Source organism: Mustela putorius, unplaced genomic scaffold (assembly GCF_011764305.1).
Source record: "Mustela putorius furo isolate JIRA1106 unplaced genomic scaffold, ASM1176430v1.1 tig00000135_pilon_pilon_pilon, whole genome shotgun sequence".
NCBI classification, from domain to species: Eukaryota; Metazoa; Chordata; class Mammalia; order Carnivora; family Mustelidae; genus Mustela; species Mustela putorius.
Window position 1 is genome coordinate 3,096,917 of NW_025421292.1, and position 19,862 is coordinate 3,116,778.

The following is a 19,862-nucleotide window of genomic DNA, read 5'->3' on the forward strand; positions in this document are numbered from 1 at the left end:
GCTGCAAATCTCATAAAATTTTAACAGATGAGTTGCTTCTTTTTGATGAGCAAAGTATTTTCTTGAGATGGAATCTACTGGTCAAGATGCTGTGGAGATTGTTGGAATGACAACAAAAGGTTAGAATATTACTTAAATTTTGTTGTTAAAGTAGCAGCAGAGTTTGAGAAGACTGACTCCAATTTTGAAAGTTCTACTCTGAGTAAAACACTATCAAACAGTGTTGTCTGCCACAGAGGAATCCTTTGAGAAAGTAAGATTTAATCCATGTGATAAATTTCATTGTCTTATTTTGAGAAATTGCCAAGTCACCCCAGCCCTCAAAACCACCACCCTGATCAGTCAGCGACCATCAACATTGAGACAAAAATTTCCACCATAAAAAAGATTATAACTCTGAAAGCCCAGATGATGGGTAGCATTTTTTAGCAGTAAGGTATTGTGTTTTTGATTTTAAAGTAGGCTCACAACCCTGAGATTGAGAGTCACATGCTTGATCAGCTGAGCCAGCCAGACACCCAGTAAGGTATTTTTAAATTAAGGTATGTACATTGTTTCTTTAGATATAATGTTATCACACACTTAATAGACTACAGGATGGCATAAACTTAACTTGCATGTACTGAGAAACCCAAGAAACTTATTTGACTTGTCCTGTTATGATACTTGCTTTATTGTGGTAGTCTGGAACCAAACTCAACGTGCAATATCTCTGAGATGTGTCCATATCATTTCCGGGGTTTTATGTTGTACTCTAGTTATGTAACATGTAACTCTAGCAGGAAAGTTGGTGAAAGGTACACAGGACTTCTCTGTATTATCTTAACAACTTCCTGTGAATCTGTAATTCGAAATAAAACATTAAAAACATTTAAAAAAATAGACTTAGGCTTCCAGAAAGATAGAATAGATGTACTTTTCCCTATTCCTACTGCTAAGTACAGCTAAAACCCTGAAATGAATATGAGTGTGTGCGCACGCACGCACTTAAGCCTAAGAAGACTGAAAGGTGAAAAGAAGGCAGATCTTCTAGAGAATTTGGGAACCAAGGAACAATCCAATGGGCTCTGGCTTTTCTTTTTGCTTCCTATATTCCAAACTGGGAGCTGAAGAAGCTGGCAACTAAGAAACAATGATGGGCCATAGACAAAAAAAACAACAAAAAACACCCCAAGAAAAGCCTGCTTTCTGTAGCCAAAGGACCAGAATAGAGACAGGTTAGCAAGACAAAACTTAAAACAATAACTACTCTACTCCAGCCAAACATCACACAAAAAAAAACCCAGGCCCTACTCCCACTTATGCCACAAAGGTCAAGGGGGGAGCTTATTCTCCCACCCTTGTGATGCTGTATTAAAATGCCCCAAACTCTTGCTGGGGTGGTAACAGGGAAAGCCAAATAGGGAGCTAAGATGGTCATCCCCATCACAGAGGTAGTATCCGAAGAGGCCTAATCAGAACTTTATGGACTTTGTACAATGTCCAGTGGTAATGAGCCTGCATATACCCCATGTCAGTGGAGGCCTTGTGAGGAGCGTTAATAGGCAGTCTGCTACACTCTGCTAGGGAAGTATTAGTTGAGCTCTACTGGAGAGCCAGAACTCCTGTCTTAGCCTAGCAGTAATGAGGAACCCTTCCCTTGCGTGTCCAAGGAGGCTGATGGTCAACCTGGACCTCTCTCTTCACCTCACATTAGTAACAAGAGGGCCACTCCTCCTTTTGCCAGACCAGTGTGAGAAAAAGTCAGTAAAACAGAAGGTATAAATAAGATCCGAAGTCTTAGAACATAATATGAAAACATCCAGGTTTCAATCTAAAATCACTCGTCAAGGGGGGCCTGGGTGGCTCAGTGGGTTAAGCCGCTGCCTTCGGCTCAGGTCATGATCTCAGAGTCCTGGGATCGAGCCTCGCATTGGGCTCTCTGCTCAGCAGGGAGCCTGCTTCCCCCTCTTTTCTCTGCCTGCCTCTCTGCCTACTTGTGATCTTGCTCTCTGTCAAATAAATAAATAAAATCTTTTTAAAATAAATAAATAAAATAAAATCATTCGTCATACCAATAATCGGGAAGATCTCAAACTGAATTTAGAAAGGCAAGTGATAGATGGCAACACCAAGACTGCAGAGATGCTGGAACTATTTGACAAGGATTTTAGAACAGCCATCATAAAAATGCTTCAAGGAGCAACTATGAACATGCTTGAAATGAATGAAGAGATAGAAAGTCTCAGCAAAGAAACAAGACATGAAGAAGAACCAAATGGAAACTTTTTAGAACCAGAAAATAAGTAAAAAATTCAGTGGATGGACTTAACAGCAATCAATAAAATGAAATAATGAACTTTAAGATAGAACAATAAAATACCCAATCTGAAAAACAGAGAGAAAATAGACTAAAAAAAAAAAAAATGAGGGGCTTGTGGGACAAAAGATCTAATATTCATGTTGTCAGAGTCCCAGGAGACAGCACAAAAGGAAAGAACCCAAGAAGGTACTGGAACAAATAGTTGTTGAAAACATTGCAGATTTGCAAGAAACATAAACATATATTTAAGAAGTTGAGTGAACCTCAATCAGGATTAAATATTTTTTTCAAGATTTTATTTTTAAGTAATCTCTACATCCAATGTGGAGCTCAAACTCTCAACCCCAAGATCAAAAGTCACAAGCTCCACCAACTGAGCCAGACTGTCACCCTTCAATCCTTCAAATCCACACATTAGTATACGTTGGAATCAAACTTCTGAAAACTAAAAATAAAGAAGTTGAAAATAGCCAGAGTAAAATGACACCTTATTCTTGAGGGAAAACAATTAGAAGGACAGATTTCTCATCAGAAACTGTGGACACCAGAGGAAGTGGCAAAATAGCTTTCAAGTGCTGAAAGAAAAGAGCTCTCAGCCCAGGAACCAATATCCAGTAAACTGTGCTTTAGGAATGAATGGGAAATTAAAATGTCCTCTGATGAAGGAAAACTAAGAGACTTTGTTGCCAACAGACCTACTTTAAAAGAAAGGCTAAAAAGTCTCAAAACAGGAAACAATAAATAAATGAATCTCACAACATCAGGAAGGAAGGAAGAACACAGGAAAAGTAAGGGTAACTGTAATAGACTTTACTTTTCTTGAGTTTTCTAAGTTGTTGGATGGTTGAAGGAAAAGTTTAGAACACTGATTAATGTAGCTCCAAATGTAGAGAAAATATTTAAGGCAATTATACCTGTGGGCAGGGTGCCTGGTGGCTCATCGCAAGAAACATAAACATATATTTCTTGCATTATTTCATTTTATTGATTGCTGTTAAACATCTGCCTTTGGCTCAGGTTATGATCTTGGATCCAGGATTGAGCCCCATGGCAAGGTCCCTGCTCAGCAGGGAGTTTGCTTCTCTCTCTCTCTCCCACTCCAGCTCCCCCTGTTTGTGTTCTCCTTCTCTGTCAAATAAATAAAATCTTTTTTAAAAAATATTTTTTAAAAATTATACCTATGGGAGGGAAAGGAGACCTAAAGGGAGGTAAAGTTTTTGCACTTTACTTGAACTGGTGACTGGCAATACTGTAGATTGTGATAAGACTCTGATATAATAATGTAGTAACTAGAGAAACAACTAAAAGCTATGCATATAAAAGCTATCAAAGCTATACAAAAACACTATAGATTCCTTATTTCAAAACTTCTGGGGTGCCTGGGTGGCTCAGTTGGTTAAGCATCTGCCTTTGGCTCAGGTCATGATCCCAGGGTCCTGGGATCGAGCCCCATGTCAGGCCCCCTGCTCAGTGGGGAACCTGCTTCTCCCTCTTCCTTTGCCCCTTCCCCTGCTTGTGCTTGCTTTCCCTCCTTCTGTCAAATAAATAAAATCTTAAAAAAAAAAAAACAACCAAAAACACTTCTCACAAAGCTACTGGACTGTTGCTTTTATCAGCAATTGATTTTCACCAAGACATTCCAATGGGAAAAGATTATTCTTTTCAACAAATAATGCTAAGACAACTAGATATCCACATGACAGATATGTGAGTCAGTCCCATTCATCATACCATATACAAAAAATGAACTCAACATGGATAAAATTCCTAAATGTTAGAGCTAAAACTGTAAAACTTCTAGATGAAAACATAGATGTAAATCTTCCTGACCTTGGATTACACAAACCATTCCTCAGGTGTAACACCACAAATACAGCAACAAAAAAAGAAACTGGATATTATCAAAATTAAAAATTTTTGTGCTTCAGGGTGTCTCACTGGCTGTCAGAAGAGCATGTGACTCTTGGAATCAGGGCCATGAGTTTGAGCCCCATGTTCAGTGTAGGGTTTTCTTAAATGAACCAAAACCAAGATTTGTGTGTGTGTGCTGCAAAGGACACATAATCAGGAAAATGAAAAGAAAACACAGAATTGGAGAAAATTTTTACAAATATATCTGAGAAGGAACTTGTATCTAGAATATAAAATTGCAACTCAATGATAAAAAGACAACCCAATTTTAAAAGGGACCTGAATAGACATTTTTCCAAAGATATACAATGGCCTATAAGCCATGAAAAGATGCTCAACATCATTAGTCATTAAGGAAATAATACACATATTCTTAAGCAAATATTAACAAATAGAATTCAGCAATATATGAAAGTAATTATATACCATACCCAGATGAGGTTTTAAGGATGCAGGATGCTTCAGTATTTGAAAATTCATCAGGGTAATCTACCATGTTGACAAACTGAAGAAAAATCATGTGAACATGACATTCAATGCAGAAAAAGCACTTGGAAAAAAATAAACATAAATGCTTGATTAAAAACTCTCAAAAAATAGGGCGCCTGGGTGGCTCAGTGGTTAAGCCGCTGCCTTCGGCTCAGGTCATGATCTCAGGGTCCTGGGATCGAGTCCCGCAGAGCAGGGACTGCCTCTCTGCCTACTTGTGATTTCTCTCTGTCAAATAAATAAATAAAATCTTTAAAAAAAAAAACTCTCAAAAATAGGAATAGAGCACTTCCTCAACTTGATAAAGAGCATCCATAAGAAAAATCCGCAATTAACTTTATACTTAATGGTGAAGAATGAATGCTTTTCCTATAAAATTGGGAACAGAGAGTATAACTACTGTCATTGTAACAGCACTCCAACTGGTCTTAAGGGTTAACTTGCTTCTAGCTTATGCACTCCTTGCTTGCTGACCAAAGACCCTTGACCTGTAGTAGAATGAACATACTCTCCTGAGATTTGCAGACCGCTGGCCTTGAGGAGTGAAGGACCCAAATTTCCCCAGAAGATAAAGTCTGACTAAATTTGAAAGCAGTTACCAAATCTGTTCAGGGTCATGTCAACAAAGGACTAACCTAACTGCCTAGGCACTGTCTTCTCCTGCACATACCCCCTCTCCCTTTACCCATGACTTCCTCTTTAAAACCTTCCAGGTTGGGGCTCCTGGGTGGCTCAGATTGTTAAGCATCTGCCTTCTGCTCAGGTCATGATCTCCAGGTCCTGGGATTGAGCCCTGTGTAGGACTCCTAGCTCAGCAGGGTGTCTGCTTCTCCTTCTCCCTCTGCCCCTGCTTGTGTTTTGCCTCCCTCTCAAATGAATAAGTAAAATCTTCTTTTTTTTTTTTTTAAATTTTATTTATTTATTTAACAGAGATCACAAGTAGGCAGAGAGGCAGGCAGAGTGGGGGGCAGGGAAGCAGGACTCCCCACTGAGCAGGGAGCCTGATGCAGGGCTCCATCCCAGGACCCTGAGATCATGACCTGAGCCAAAGGAAGAGGCTTTAGCCCCCTGAGTCACCCAGGTGCCCTGAATAAGTAAAATCTTAAAAAAACAAGCGAAAAGCCTTCCAGCTCTCCTGGGTGGGGGAGATGTTCTTTGATCTATTAGTACACCATCTTTCCAGGTTGCTGCCTTCCTGAATAAAGCAACCTTTCCTTCCCCACCATCACTTGTCTCCAGAGTATTGATTTTCAAGTGGTGAGCAGTTGAACCTGAATTCAGAACCAGTTCTGTTTGTCACCAGTACTGTTACACAAAGTGCCAGGAACTGTAGCCTGCTCAATAAGTCAAGAAAAGGAAATAAAAGGTTTTCATGTCAGAAAGGAAGAAATGTTCTGTATAATGTGTATTAATGTCAATATTCTGGTTGGGATATCATACTAAAGTTTTGCAACATAGTGCCTTTGGGGGGAACTAAGTTAAGGATACAAGGGTATCTTTGTATTATTTCTTACAACTGAAATTTAAGACACAATTATCTCAAAATATAATGTTTTAAATTTTAAAAAAGTATGGATTGGGCCCAAATTCCTTTTATTTTTATATGTTTTGCATTCTTAGCATTGCAGGGAAAGAAAAACACATCAATACTATTGGTTAGAGTATGAATTCTTGTATTCCACAGTCCCTAGAGAAGCCATATTTTTTTAGAACATGACTTTTTGCTTTCAACAAAAATAACTCATTCACGAGGCATGATGAATTAATTTTTCAACAAGGATTCTGAATCTGAACTTGGGCAGGTTTTATTTTACAGAGCTGATGTCAGATATCCAATCAGTTGCTAGGAAAAGAAGCACAAAAAAGCAAGAAATTGTCCCAAATCTCTAGAGCTGGCCGGTGAATTGGGAGGGAGTGATAATGGCCAATAATCCTGGCAAGAAACTTCTTTCATAGGATCTATTGGTTTCTAGTATGTTTTTGATAGAGAGGTGGGCAGAGGGGCAAATAATGATGGACTGTGTAGTCTTGCTAAAGGGATATGGGTAGTAGAGCACCCATGTTGAGGATTATTTACTTCTCTTTTAAAAAGGTAATTTGTGATCCGGGTGGAGTGGCGGGGCAGGGGGCACCTGGGTGGTGAAGTCAGTTAAGCTTAAGCTCCAACTTTTGGTTTTGGCTCAGGTCATAATCTCAGGGTGGTGAGGCTGATGCTCAGTGTGGGGTCCGCTTGAGATTCTCCCTCTCCCTCACCCCCTCCCACTTGTGTTCGCTCTCTCTCTTTCAAACAAAATGGGGAAAAAAAGGTAATTGTGGGGGAACTTCTAGTGAAAACTGAACTTACTATAAGATACACATAGATGAAGTTTGTTGATTATTTTAAACATTTAGCATTTATACAGCTGGTAATGCTTGAACCATCTCTGGAATCAGATAACAATTGTATTATGTGCATATATCGGAAAGCACCCAGATTTTCTGTAAGCCTGTCTCAATATTTTACTCAGGTTTTTGTTGTAAGGTTCAAGTTCAGAAAATTGCCACCGTTTTCACCTTTGCCACAGGTTCTACAGGTGTCCCCAGCATATGGGTTACACTTTTAAGTGTGTGAACGACATAGGGTGGAAATAGCACTGGGTTGAGAGAAAGAACCCTAAGGTTCTCCTCCTGAGTTTCATTAAGTAGTCGTAACCTTGGGCAAGGTTTTCCAACTATTTTCCTGGGCTTCGGTTCCTTATGTGTTGAGTAAACATTTGCCTACTGGTTAGCTGGGTAAGAATGGCACAGAGATGATGACGAGGTGCTCCCTTCTCAGTTTTTTAGCAAAAAGCAGCAGACCGAGGTCGTTCTAAGAGCCCGTGAGGTTCTTGAGACCTCTTGTCACTCCTCAGCCTGATTTCTGGAGTAGAGTTAGGGGTGCTCAACAATGAGTGAATGTATGAGGGAAATGAATGAGAAATGGAAGACGCATTGCGCAGTTATCTACCGAATTCCTGCAAAAATTTACAAATATTGCTGCCTTTCTCCTATAGTTCAAAACGACTGCGGGAACCTCATACATTTCGGAGGGAAAGCCTTTTTGATTTCCCCGTGTAGAGAGGCAGACCGCAGAACAGTGGGACAGAGCCCGGAGCCGACCCTCCGCGCGTGCGCGCGTCTGCCCCGCCCCGCCCCTCGTCACGCGCGGCCTTCTCCCTGCGCGCGCCTCGGGCGGCGGGCGGCAGGCGGCTGGCGGCGCGCGATCTCCGCGTCGCTCCGGGCCAGCTGCCGCGGCGCCGCGCGGGTGGGTGGGATCGTGGCGGAGCTCCCGGCGCCGGGGCAGGGGCACGAGAGCGCCATGGCGGCGGCGGCGGTGGTGGTGGCGGCGGCGGCGGCGGCGGCGGCATCCGGTCCCCGAGCCGCGGCGAGGTGAGGGGCCGCCTCTTCACGACTGAAGAGGCCAGAGCTGCTCGCCTGCCTTCCACGCGGGCCGCGGCTCCGGCATGGCTGGGATCATTAAGAAGCAGATCCTGAAGCACCTGTCCCGGTGAGAGCGCCAGCGCCGTCCCCCAGCCGTCCCGGGGCCCTTCCTAACCCTCTTCGTCCCTCCTCCGTACGCCCTCCTTTGGGCCGCTCTCCCCATCCTTCGCCCGAGTTGGGACTCCTTGGCGGCCCTCGCCTCAACTCGAGCAGGACAGTCTCCGGCCCGTGCCGCCGGCCCCGACCGTTGTCACCACTCTGTTCTTCCCTCTTCCTGTGCCCTCCGGTGCAGGGTGCTTCTGCCCTTGCTGGAGTGCCCCGGGCTTTCCTCTCGACCCTCGCAGCCTCCTTAAGCCTCCCGACCCTCAAGGATCTCCTGGCCCACTGCCCCACGGCTCAGTTCCTACTCAAGTCCCACACCGCCAAGCAGATCACCTCTTCGTCGCTTGCACGCTTCCTCTGTCTCCCCCCACTTAGTTTTCACTCCTTATTCCAGACAGGTGTTGGGAATGTCTTAATACTTTCAGCCAGCCTTTGTATGTCAAGGGGAGAGTGGTTCTAGCCTTGTACACGCTAGTGGTTTTCCAACGAGGTAGGAGTAGGGGGCGGAGTCAGTCAACCGGGGACACAGGGCCCTTGCACTGCTGTATCTTACTGGTCTTCCGTTGCCTGGATGAGTGGTATGTGAGACCCTTCTGCTGCCACTGAATCGCCTTTTCTGACTGAGACTCTGGCTTGTTTACTCTTACTTTGATTTTAGACTTTAGTTAATATTTAGATTGAGATACATTTGTTGGTTAGTAACCATGTTATAATAGTAAAAGCAGATTGGAGGTTAGAACTGGAAGGTGGTGCTCGCTTCGGCAGCACATATACTAAAATTAGAACTGGAAGGTGCCTTTGGACCCTTTACTAGGATTAACTTCCTAATAAATTCTTTTTCAGATAGCATTCTTCTGGGTGTTGCACGAGTTTGGTTGTTCTGTATAAAGATTTAAAAGTAGGACTAATGATTGTGAAATGGTATAGAAAATTTAAAGGAAAACTTAATTTCAATAAACAGAAGCAGAGGATTTTAGGATTTAGAGATGATCTAACCTGATACAGGATTGTGTTTAAAAGAGCCCAACTCTTTCTGGTTTACTTTCTTCAACTGTAAAATGAGGATAATAATAGTACTCTAACTCAAAGGGTTTTTGTTGCTGTTGTTTGTTTTTTTAAGATTTTATTTATTTATTTGAGAGAGCATGAGTGGCGGGGAGGGCCAGTGGGAGAGGGAGAAGCAGACTACCACCCTGAGCAGGGAGCCCCACCCAGGGGTCTATCCCAGGACCCTGAGATCATGACCTGAGCCAAAGGCAGACACTTAACTGGCTGAGCCACCCAGGCACCCCTCAGACGGTTATTTTGAGGGTTAAATATATGTAAAGACAGCACAGTGCCTAGCATGTAGTAAAACATGAGCTATAGGGGCGTCTGGGTGGCTCAGCAAGTTAAGTGTCTGCCTTTGGCTCAGGACATGATCCCAGAGTCCTGGGATCAAGCCCAGCATCAAGCCCTGCATCTGGCTCCCTGCTCCGTGGGAAACCTGCAGCTCCCTCTCCCACTACCCCTGCGTGTGTTCCCTCTCTCCTTGTTTCTCTCTGTCAAATAAATAAATATCTTGGGGGTGGGGAAACAACCCATGAGCTATAGTTATCTTTTGGGACATGACTTGTGTGACAATTTGATATAAGCCATAGACTTCTTCAGAAAAATCTGCATATGCAAACAGGTTTTTTAAAAATGTGAATTCTGGGGGAGAGTTATAAAGCCCAAAAGCACATGCTGAATCCTGCAAGTCATCCTGGAATTAGGTGAATAACCCCTGACTAGTTCCAGTCTTTAATTTTATGTCTGAGGAAACTAAAGCCTATAGAGGACAAACAACTTTCCCAAGTTGCAGTGAAAGGTAATGTGGTGGAATAGAACCCAGCTTTCTTTCTTTTTTTAAGATTTTATTATTTTTAAGTAATCTCTATAACCAGCCCAGGGATTAAACTCACAGCCCTGAGATCAAGAGTCACTTGTTCCACTGACTGAACCTGCCAGGAGCCCCTAGAACCCAGCTTTCTAATTCTGGTGTTTTTTCCTTTAATGCACATATGTTCTGTGCACTCTCAATGAGTTTAGAGTTTTTAAGAAAAATTTTAATAATGTATGCTGACATATTCAGTGGATCCTTAGTGAACAGAGTATCTCTTTCAGATGAAGTAGGAATAGGCATGACAGACATTGGGAGAAATTTCTGGTTTCCTCAGTGTTATGTGGTTAACTGAGGAGGAAGAGGAAGAAAAGGTTATTTGGGGCTGCATTATCAGGGTTCCAGGAAAAGATGGTAGGACTTGGATCTGGTTGAGGGACAGGTCACACTCCTTGCACCTTTCTGTTTGTTTATCCTGGAAAAGTGGCCTAATCAAGTATGACATTTGTATCTCTGTATTGTCTCTGTGACACTTACAAAAGCTGGCCTGCCTGGAGGGGAATTACAGTTTCTGTGGGTTGCCAAATCTCACTGGGAAGGAGAAGAGAAGGTATACTGAGTTACTATGTTAAACAAACATTTGTAGGTGTTTAATAATGATTTGTTTATGATGACAGTGCCACTTGACCTGGAGGAGAGTGTCTTAACAGCAGGAAGGATAGCCCAGTGACTCTTATGTTTAATTTTGGATGTGAAGTTCTGGATATTAATAGTGTTTTGTTGGAATGCATCTTCTTTATTAGTATTTTGGTAAATAAGATTTGAGGGAGGTGGTCTTCAGGATATTTCTGTTAAGTCCCTGCTCCAGGCCAGGCCCTGATCTGGGCACTGGGGGTTCAGCAGGGAAGAAATGTAAACATTTTTTAAGGGCTTTATATGGTTTGGATGACTGCTGTGTAGTACACATAACTTCAATGCACATGTAGTACACATAACTTAAATAGGCCCAGGAGAAGACCTTTACTTAGAAACAAAAGTAATCATTTAAAAAGAAATCCAGAATTGATTTTTTTAAAGATTTTATTTATTTTATTTGACAGATATTACAAGTAGGCAGGGATGCAGGCAGAGAGAGGAGGAAGCAGGCTCCCTGCTGAGCAGAGAGCCCCATGCGGGGCTCGATCCCAGGACCCTGGGATCATGACCTGAGCCGAAGGCAGAGGCTTTAACTCACTGAGCCACCCAGGCGCCCCAGAATTGATTTTTTTACTACATTAGATTATTCTTGTTTTAGCTCACCTTAGTTAATGACCTTTCATAAGAAGAAATATGATTGATTGCAATGTAAGTCAAGGGACTATGGCTCAGGGAAAAGAGCATGGACTCTGGAGCCAGAGAAGCCTGATTCACCTTCCAGCTCTGTCACTTAATGAACAGGTCAGCCTTTTTGAGCTGGTTCTGTTATCTGTAAAAGGTGAGAATAAGGAAGAATACCATGTAATAGCAGAATTTTTTGAGGATTGGGGATAAAGTATTATAATGACTAGCATGTAAGTAGGTAGCTATGTAAGTAGGTAGTTATGTAAAGAGTAACTATATGATCATTGAAGTTAGGGATACTACCCTGGTATGGATGCAGTAACCCACCTGACTGGCTTTTATCTTAATTATTTTTTAAAAATATTTTATGCATTCATTTGACAGAGCACAAGCAGGGGGAGCGGCAGGCAGAGGGAGAGGGAGAAGTAGGCTCCCTGAGGAGCAGGGAGCCCCATGCAGGGATTCCAGGACTCAGGATAATGACTTGAGCTGAAGGCAGATGCCCGGTTGACTGAGCCACCCAGGCGCCCCCTGACTCGTTCTTTTAGAAACCTTCCAGAAGTCTTGGGATGCCTGGGTGGTTCAGTCGGTTAAGCATCTGCCATCACCTTGAATCATGATCCCAGGGTCCTAGGATGGAGTCTCAGACTGGGCTCCATGCTCAGTGGGGAGCCTGCTTCTCCCTCTGGCCTACCAGAAGTCTTAATTATTTACTCTAAATAGCTATAGGAAATGATTCTGAGGGACAGAGGCACAGCTGATAGACATGATAGATTTTGAAAAACGTAAGTACTAGGTGAAATGCAGAAGCATACAAGATTTCATAGTCCCCTTGGAGAATAAGAGAGCCTACTGTGAACTCAGCCCTCTTAGTTCCTGATCAGTGCCTCCCCTCATTATTACTCATTTTTCTGAAGAGATCATCCTGGTCAGCCCCCAGGGGACAGTGGGGAGCTGCAGGCTGAGAGAGGTCCACTTCTGGCCCAGGGTCTGTGTAGGTGAAGGTTTGTAGAAGTAGTCTCAACTTCCAGGTTTTCCTTTATACTAGACTTTGCTTATTATCACCTTTATTTCCTAAATAATTGTTCATTTTCCAGTAATGGTCAAATCATACATGTCTTTGTTTCCTTTCCACATTTTTTTTGTGGAATAAAGCATTTTTTTTTTAACTTAGCAAATACTTAATAATAACCAACTGTGTGAATAAGCACTTTACAAGTCTTATAATGATGTAATTCTCAGGCTAACCTTATGAAGTATTATTAGGCCTACTTTATAGTTGAAGAAATGATGCCCAGAGAGGTTAAGCAACTTGTGCAAAAAATCATGTAGTAGTTGATGGAACTGAGATTCAAAGGTAGGTTCTCTGATTCTCTTTACTACTGGGCTGTTGTACACTTCTCATCTACTGAATTAATTTCAAATTAAATATACTCTTGTCACCAGCATCCATATGAAGAAAAGTATTGCTAGCACCCTCTTGTGTTGTCTTCTGTCATTGTCTCTACTAAGGGGTAAACCACTATCCTGATTTCTAACAACACAGATTAGTTTTGTCTGTTTTTGTTTTATTTTATTCTATTTTATTTATTTTCATATAATGTTATTTGTTTCAGGGGTACAGATCTGTGATTCATCAGTCTTACACAATACACAGCACTCACCATAGCACATACCCTCCCCAATGTCCATCTCCCAGCCACCCCATCCCCCCACTACCTCCTCTCCAGCAACCCTCAGTTTGTTTCTTAAGATTAAGAGTCTCTTATTGTTTGTCTCCCTCTTTTTGTTCTTTATATAAGTGGAATCATATCATATGTATGCTTCTGTGTCTGTCTTCTTAACTCAACATTTTTGTGAGATTAACTTTTTTTAAATGAAACTTTTTTTTTTTTTTTAATTTGACAGAGAGAGAGAAAGAGAGAGAGATCACAAGTAGGCAGAGAGCAGGTGAGGGGGGGAAGCAGGCTCCCTGCTGAGCAGAGAGCCTGATGTGGGGGTTGATTCCAGAACCCTGAGATCATGACCTGAGCCAAAGGCAGAGGCTCAAACCACTGAGCCACCCAGGCACCCCAGTTTTTGTGAGATTAAACCCTGTTGTTGCATCAAGTTGTAGATTCTGCATTTTCATTGCTGTATGGTATTCTATTATGCGACTATACTTCAATTTATTTATATACTTTACTATCAATGGACATTTGGTTAGTTTCCCAGTATAGGGCCATGATGAATAGTGCAGCTAGAACATTCTAGTATATGTCCTCTGGTGAACAAGTGTCCACGTATCTCTCGGGGATATGCATAGGAGTGGGATTTCTGGGTTGTAGGATATGAACATTTTAAATTGTAATAGGGGCGCCTGGGTGGCTCAGTGGGTTAAGCCACTGCCTTCGGCTCAGGTCATGATCCCGGAGTCCTGGGATCGAGTCCCGCATCGGGCTCTCTGCTCAGCGGAGAGCCTGCTTCCTCCTCTCTCTCTCTGCCTGCCTCTCTGCCTACTTGTGATCTCTCTCTGTCAAATAAATAAATAAATTCTTTAAAAAAATTGTAATAGACAAATGGACCCCTGGCCCAGTCCCCAGCCCCCATCCCTGTGCTGCGGTTAATTTATCTGTCGTTAAGAACTCGGCTGCTCGGCTTCCAGCCTCTGCTTCTGCCCTCTTCCTAATAAAATGTGGAGGCCCCCAAAAAAAAAAAAAAAAAAATTGTAATAGATAATATTAAACAGATTTCCCAAAGTGTTTTACCAACTTGCACTGCCATTGGAAGTGTTTGAGAGTTCTGGTTGCTTTACATCCTTGCCAACACTTGGTATTTTTCATCTCTTTCATTTTAGCCATTTTGATGGATGTGTTTTTAAAATTTTTTTTACTTCATCTGAGATAAACCAGATGGCCACTTTATTTTTGCCTATGTTTAGTTTTCAAGTTCTGATCTATTTGTAAATTTTAGCCACAAGCAAATGTCAGAACATTGAAAACATCTTTTTGGAGCACTGTTCAAATTAGGTTCAGTAAAAATAATTAGGATAATTTATGACTGCTAACCCATAGCATACTTTTTTTTTTTTTTTTAAGACTTATTTCAGAAAGAGAGAGAAAGAGAGAGAAAATGTGTACGGGGGTAGGGGAGAGCAGAGGGGGAGAGAAACTCAAGCAGGTATGCAACACTAGCTTGGTGCTGGATGTGGGGCTTGATCTCACAATCTATGAGATTGCAACCCATGACATCATGACCTGAGGCAAAACCAAGAGTTGGGTGCTTAACTGCTTTACTGACTGTGCCACACAGGCACCCCTAACACTTAACATTTCTTACTTGGGATGGATCTGAGGCTTAGTTCCCTGTCAGAATAGCAGTCATGTGCATTAAGAGAAAGGGGATACTGTTCTTCAGGCATTTGGGTTTTTGTTAAATATTTGATCTTCAGACTACCCTGGATAATAGTTTCATTCTGTTCTGTAAGCTGGGCACCCCATTTATATACCATTTCATCTTTACTAAAGGCACTAAAATTTGAATTTCATAGCTTTTGTATTACAGTCTTTATAGCTTTCCAAGGTCTTTTGTAAAACATTGTCTTGTGTTTTAAAAAGTAGCATTTATTTTATTTTATTTTTTTAAGATTTTATTTATTTATTTGACAGAGAGAGATCACAAGTAGGCAGAGAGAGAGAGGAGGAAGCAGGATCCCTGCTGAGCAGAGAGCCCGATGCGGGACTCGATCCCAGGACCCTGAGATCATGACCCGAGCCGAAGGCAGCGGCTTAACCCACTGAGCCACCCAGACGCCCCTTAAAAAGTAGCATTTAAAAGCAATAAAAATTTAAAGCAGTACTGTTGTACTGTATCTGATACACAGCAGCTTAATGTATGGCTCACAATGAAATTACCTGCTTTGAAAAACTGATTGAGAGGCACGTCAATGTAGCAGAAAGAACCAGGACTTTGGATTCCAAAAGGTGGCTGTGCATTTTGACTCTGCCACTTACAAGCTATGTATTCTGCAAGTCTTTTAACTTCTTGAAGTTTCAGTTTACTCATCTGTAAAATGGGGGATAGTAATGGACAATGTGGTTTTGAGGATTAAAAATGATTTATAAAAGTGGTCCTGAAAAAGTATTCAGTAAACAGTGACTATTATTATTTATCTAGTATTTGTTTAAGTTACTCAAGAGAGATTGCTTTTAGTTTCTGAAGATCATACTTTTCAACATCTTTAAGATTGTGCCTAACATATCTAAAAAATTAGACCTTTGAACATTTATTTATTTGTTTGTTTGTTTGTTTGGAAGATTTTTTTGTTTGTTTGTTTATTTGACAGAGACACACAGCGAAAGAGGAAACCCAAGCAGGGGGAGTGGGAGAGGGTGAAGCAGCTCTTCACTGAGCAGGGAGCCTGATGCAGGGCTTGATCCCAGGATGCCGGGATCATGACCTGAGCCAAAGACAGAGGCTTAACGCCTGGGACACCCAGGCGCCCAGTAGACCTTTGAATATTTAGAAATTACGTTTAACCTTGTAATACAAAGAGGTGGAGATGGATGTTCTTTGTATCAATGCTTAAGGAGTGAAGCAAACAAGGGCTATTTCTGTTTATCTTTTTTTTTTTTTTTAATATCAAGGCATACTACAGAGGAAACTTTGACCTCAGCATAGGTGAAATAACTGAAATATATAACGAGGTTGGGTCCTTTGTGGATGTACTTATACATAACCTAAGAACATAGCATAATCATATACTGTATTCTTAGAGTGAAAAAAAAAATCAGCGGTCATTTAGTTGTCTTCACCTATAAGTATGGCTTTAATCATTGAAAGAAAAAATGTTTTGTTTTTTAGATTATTTATGTATTTGAGAGAGAGAGCAGAGCAAGGAAGAGAGAACATGGGTTGGGGGGAAGGGGAAAGGGAGAAACAGGCTCCCTGCTGAGCAGGGGGCTCATCTTTGGGGATGAGGGGGCTTCATCCCAGGACCCTGGGATCATGACCTGAGACAAGGGGAGATGCTTAACTAAGGCACCCAGGTGCCCCCCAAAAGATTCTTTTCATCACAACTCAATTATCTACACCCTCCATGATGGCAGCGACTGTGGTCCTTTGGCTGCTTTGAAAACCAGAGAGTTTGAGGGTGCTTTGAGTGGTGCAGGAGGTGTGTGGAGTGGGAGTGCATGGCTGGAATTTAAGGAGCCTTAGATGTGGGTAATGGGAATAGTAGTCGGGGGAGCAGAAGGACAAGGAAACCCAATTCACCCAGGATTGTTAAGGGAACTTTTATTTTTGTGTCATGAGGCAAGTATTTGCTGCTGATGCTGATTATAGATACTAAAGAATATTTTCCAGTATTTAAAGCAGTATAATCAATCAGTATTTATAGTAAAGGGGAAAACTTAAGTGTAAAGTAATACACATTAGAACTTAGGTAAAGAGTATGTTGTTTTTACCTTCTTGCCATAAAAATAAGGACTAGATGTACTATAAAATACTTGTTGGATTGACATTTTTTTATTTGCCCACAGCAGTGATAATTTTACATGTATACTTAGTCCTTATAGTGCGTTGGTCGTATGTAGCTTGGATGTCAGCTTATCATTTAAAAAAAAAATTAGAACATCGATGGTGAGAAATCAGTGTGTTTAAGTCTCTGACTTATGAAAGTGGTATGTTCTCCAATTTTATTTCTAAGTTTGGGGTTTGGAGTATGTATTTCAGTAGAAATAGTGTGTCAAGTAGTTTTTTAAGTTAGCCCACCAGGGTCTTGGTTGTTAGGGAACCATTTGAAGGAGGAGTGGAGATAGAGAAGAAGGTTAAGTTTTTTCTCTCCCATTTCTTGGAGTAAGATCTTTTAGATCATTGAGATCATTGTATCTCAGCAGAACTTTGTGTGGTTGTGATTAAGGGATGTGGCCAGCGTTTAGTTAGCAGGCTAGAGAGGCTGATATCATCCAGTTTGCACAATAATCTCACATAAAGAAGCATTGTTCTTTGTCCTTTTTGAATTTTGAATATTTGTTAGATGCATGGGTTAATTACCCATTTAAATTATGTAAACCTAGAACCTAATTCTGTTGTAATAGACACAAAATATTGTAAACTTTAAACTATAGGGAGTGTTCTAGACTGCAACTGCCATGGGGGGAGGATTGTTTTGAACTTTATCAAATGTTTGTCAATATTTTAGAAAATGTTGTCACTCTTGGCAGTGCCACTCGCGGAGTTGAGTCTGTTAGTGTTGAGAATCACTGACTTAGACTAAATTCTAAATCAGCTGAAGTTTGCTCTTAATACACTCTTTCTTCCCTTGATGTCTTTCCCATCTCCTAAGGTCCTCCTCATGCACCCTGTTGCCCCAATTCTACCTGTAGCCCTGCTCCTCTTGCTTTTGCTCCCAATTCCCATTTCTTTAGGATATATAATTTCAGCTAAGTCAGGAAGGGAATGTAGAGAATGTATTTTTGAAGGAATCCTACTCTAACTAAACCAGTTCTAATTCAGAATATGTCCCACAGGGTCAGCTCCCCTAAGTTACTCTTAATTTCATAGCATTTGGTACCGCAAATACTCTGGAAATTCCCAGTTTGTTTTTGATTTTCCAAAAATTGCTTCTTTGGCAGTTGGGGTGGGGCAGGAGATTGGACAGCCATTTGTGGCATGTATGAGTCTTCTGAAAGTTGGAGAATTCCGATATATAGAAAATCCAGATAAGGATTGGCTAAATTCGTTCAAGCTGAGTGTCTTCAGCCCTCTGCTCTAGTGCTTTCTCAGGCAGAGCTGAAAACATCCACTTCCCATTCCTAAGAAAAATCTTTCATTTTCTTTTTTGTTTCCTTCTTTCTTTTCTTGAAATCTGTGGGGTTTTTGTTGTTGTTGTTTTGGTTTTTGTTTTTTTAACTTAGTGAAAGTAGGAACTGCAGTTCAGGAATACATTTCACTTAAGAAAATGTCTTAACAGAAGCTGATGTGAAATTAGAGGTCTGGCAGTGTCTTCTAAGATATCCTTTTCCTGGACCTCAGCAGAGTCCTCACCGTCTCCCTTCCTTTCAGGTGAAGTTGGCTGTGGCTCCTTAGTCCTCTGAACCCACAGGAGAGGGTCCTCAGTCTCTCTGAGGAAGATGTGCTACAAGATAGTTGGATGGTCAGCTGCAGGTGGTATGTCAGCCATTCTCAGATAGGAGTCTAGCCTTCCCCTCAGATAGCCCCATACCCTGGGCTGCCTTTGTGTACTCTGTTTTTAAGATCATTTATTCATTGATTCTATCAGGAAACTTATTACTGACCACCTGAATTGTATGCTGAGTACTAGCAACTCGAAAACAAATGAGACAAGATTCCCTTTCAGGGACTCAGCTGCCTACAGCAATAAACAGACCTGTAAACAGTAAGCCCAGTAAGGCATTAAGAAGTATCTGTGGAGTCTGGGGGCCACAGATAGTCACGGGCAGAGGGATCTGCATGAGTAATGGTACTGAGTTGAGAAACAGAAGGAGACCTTTAAGAGACTGCATATGGTTCTGTGTCACTGGAATGTAGGGTTTGAGGGTGGGACGTGGCAAGAGACAATATTGGAAAGATAGAGGCTGGATCATAGATGCCTGTGTACTATGTCCAGGCATCTAGATAGGGCTCAGCTTGTTTTCTGTTGCCATTGATCTGGGTCTAAGGCAATTGAAACTCCAAACCTCTGTAACTCTTTTGATTTTGTTAAAAGTGAGAGAGATGGGGGGAAGAAGTCAGAGAGATGGTATAGTGTAGTTAAGGGTGCAAGTTCTTGAGCCATACTGCTTGATTTTGAATCTTAGCTTGTTATGATCTTGGGCAAGTTATTTGACCTTTCTATGCTTCAGTTCTCTACTATAGAATAGAGATAATAGTTTTCATTTATATCATGGGGATATTGAGAGAAATAAATTAATTAAAATGCATAACAAAGTGCAGTTTAGGACATTGTCTGGAATATTAGGATAGTGTCTGGAATAAGTAAGCAATCATTAAATGTTAGCTATTATTTTAAAAATAATTTTTGTTCTCAGAGAAATATCATCCTCCTTTTTCATTTTTCCTGATTTTTTTTTTTTAATTTTAAATCTTCTAGAAAGGGCTTTTATTTATTTTTTTTATTTTTTAATTAATTTTTTTAAGATTTTATTTATTTTATTTGACAGAGATCACAAGTAGACAGAGAGGCAGGCAGAGAGAGAGGGAGGAGGAAGCAGGCTCCCTGCTGAGCAGAGAGCCCAATGTGGGGCTTGATCCCAGGACCCTAGGATCATGACCTGAGCCGAAGGCAGAGGCTTTAACCCACTGAGCCACCCAGGCACCCCTAGAAAGGGCTTTTAGAATATACTAATCTCTCTCTTCTTCTTAAAAACCTGGCACTTTTTATTGTCTCTAATGGGAAGGGTGTGCCTTTTTTCTCGG

At 41.4% G+C, this 19,862-nt stretch overlaps 1 protein-coding gene across 2 annotated transcripts in view; it reads left to right on the forward strand.

Moving 5' to 3' along the window:
- The first annotated feature begins 7,889 nt into the window (after positions 1-7,889).
- Positions 7,890-19,862, forward strand: part of UHRF1BP1 (UHRF1 binding protein 1) — a 66,500-nt gene continuing 54,527 nt past the window's right edge. For both annotated transcript variants that reach the window (XM_045074730.1, XM_045074731.1), the window contains exon 1: positions 7,890-8,228. In XM_045074730.1, the coding sequence (XP_044930665.1) occupies positions 8,185-8,228 (44 nt within the window). In that variant the 5' untranslated portion in view covers positions 7,890-8,184. The remainder of the gene's footprint in view (positions 8,229-19,862) is intronic.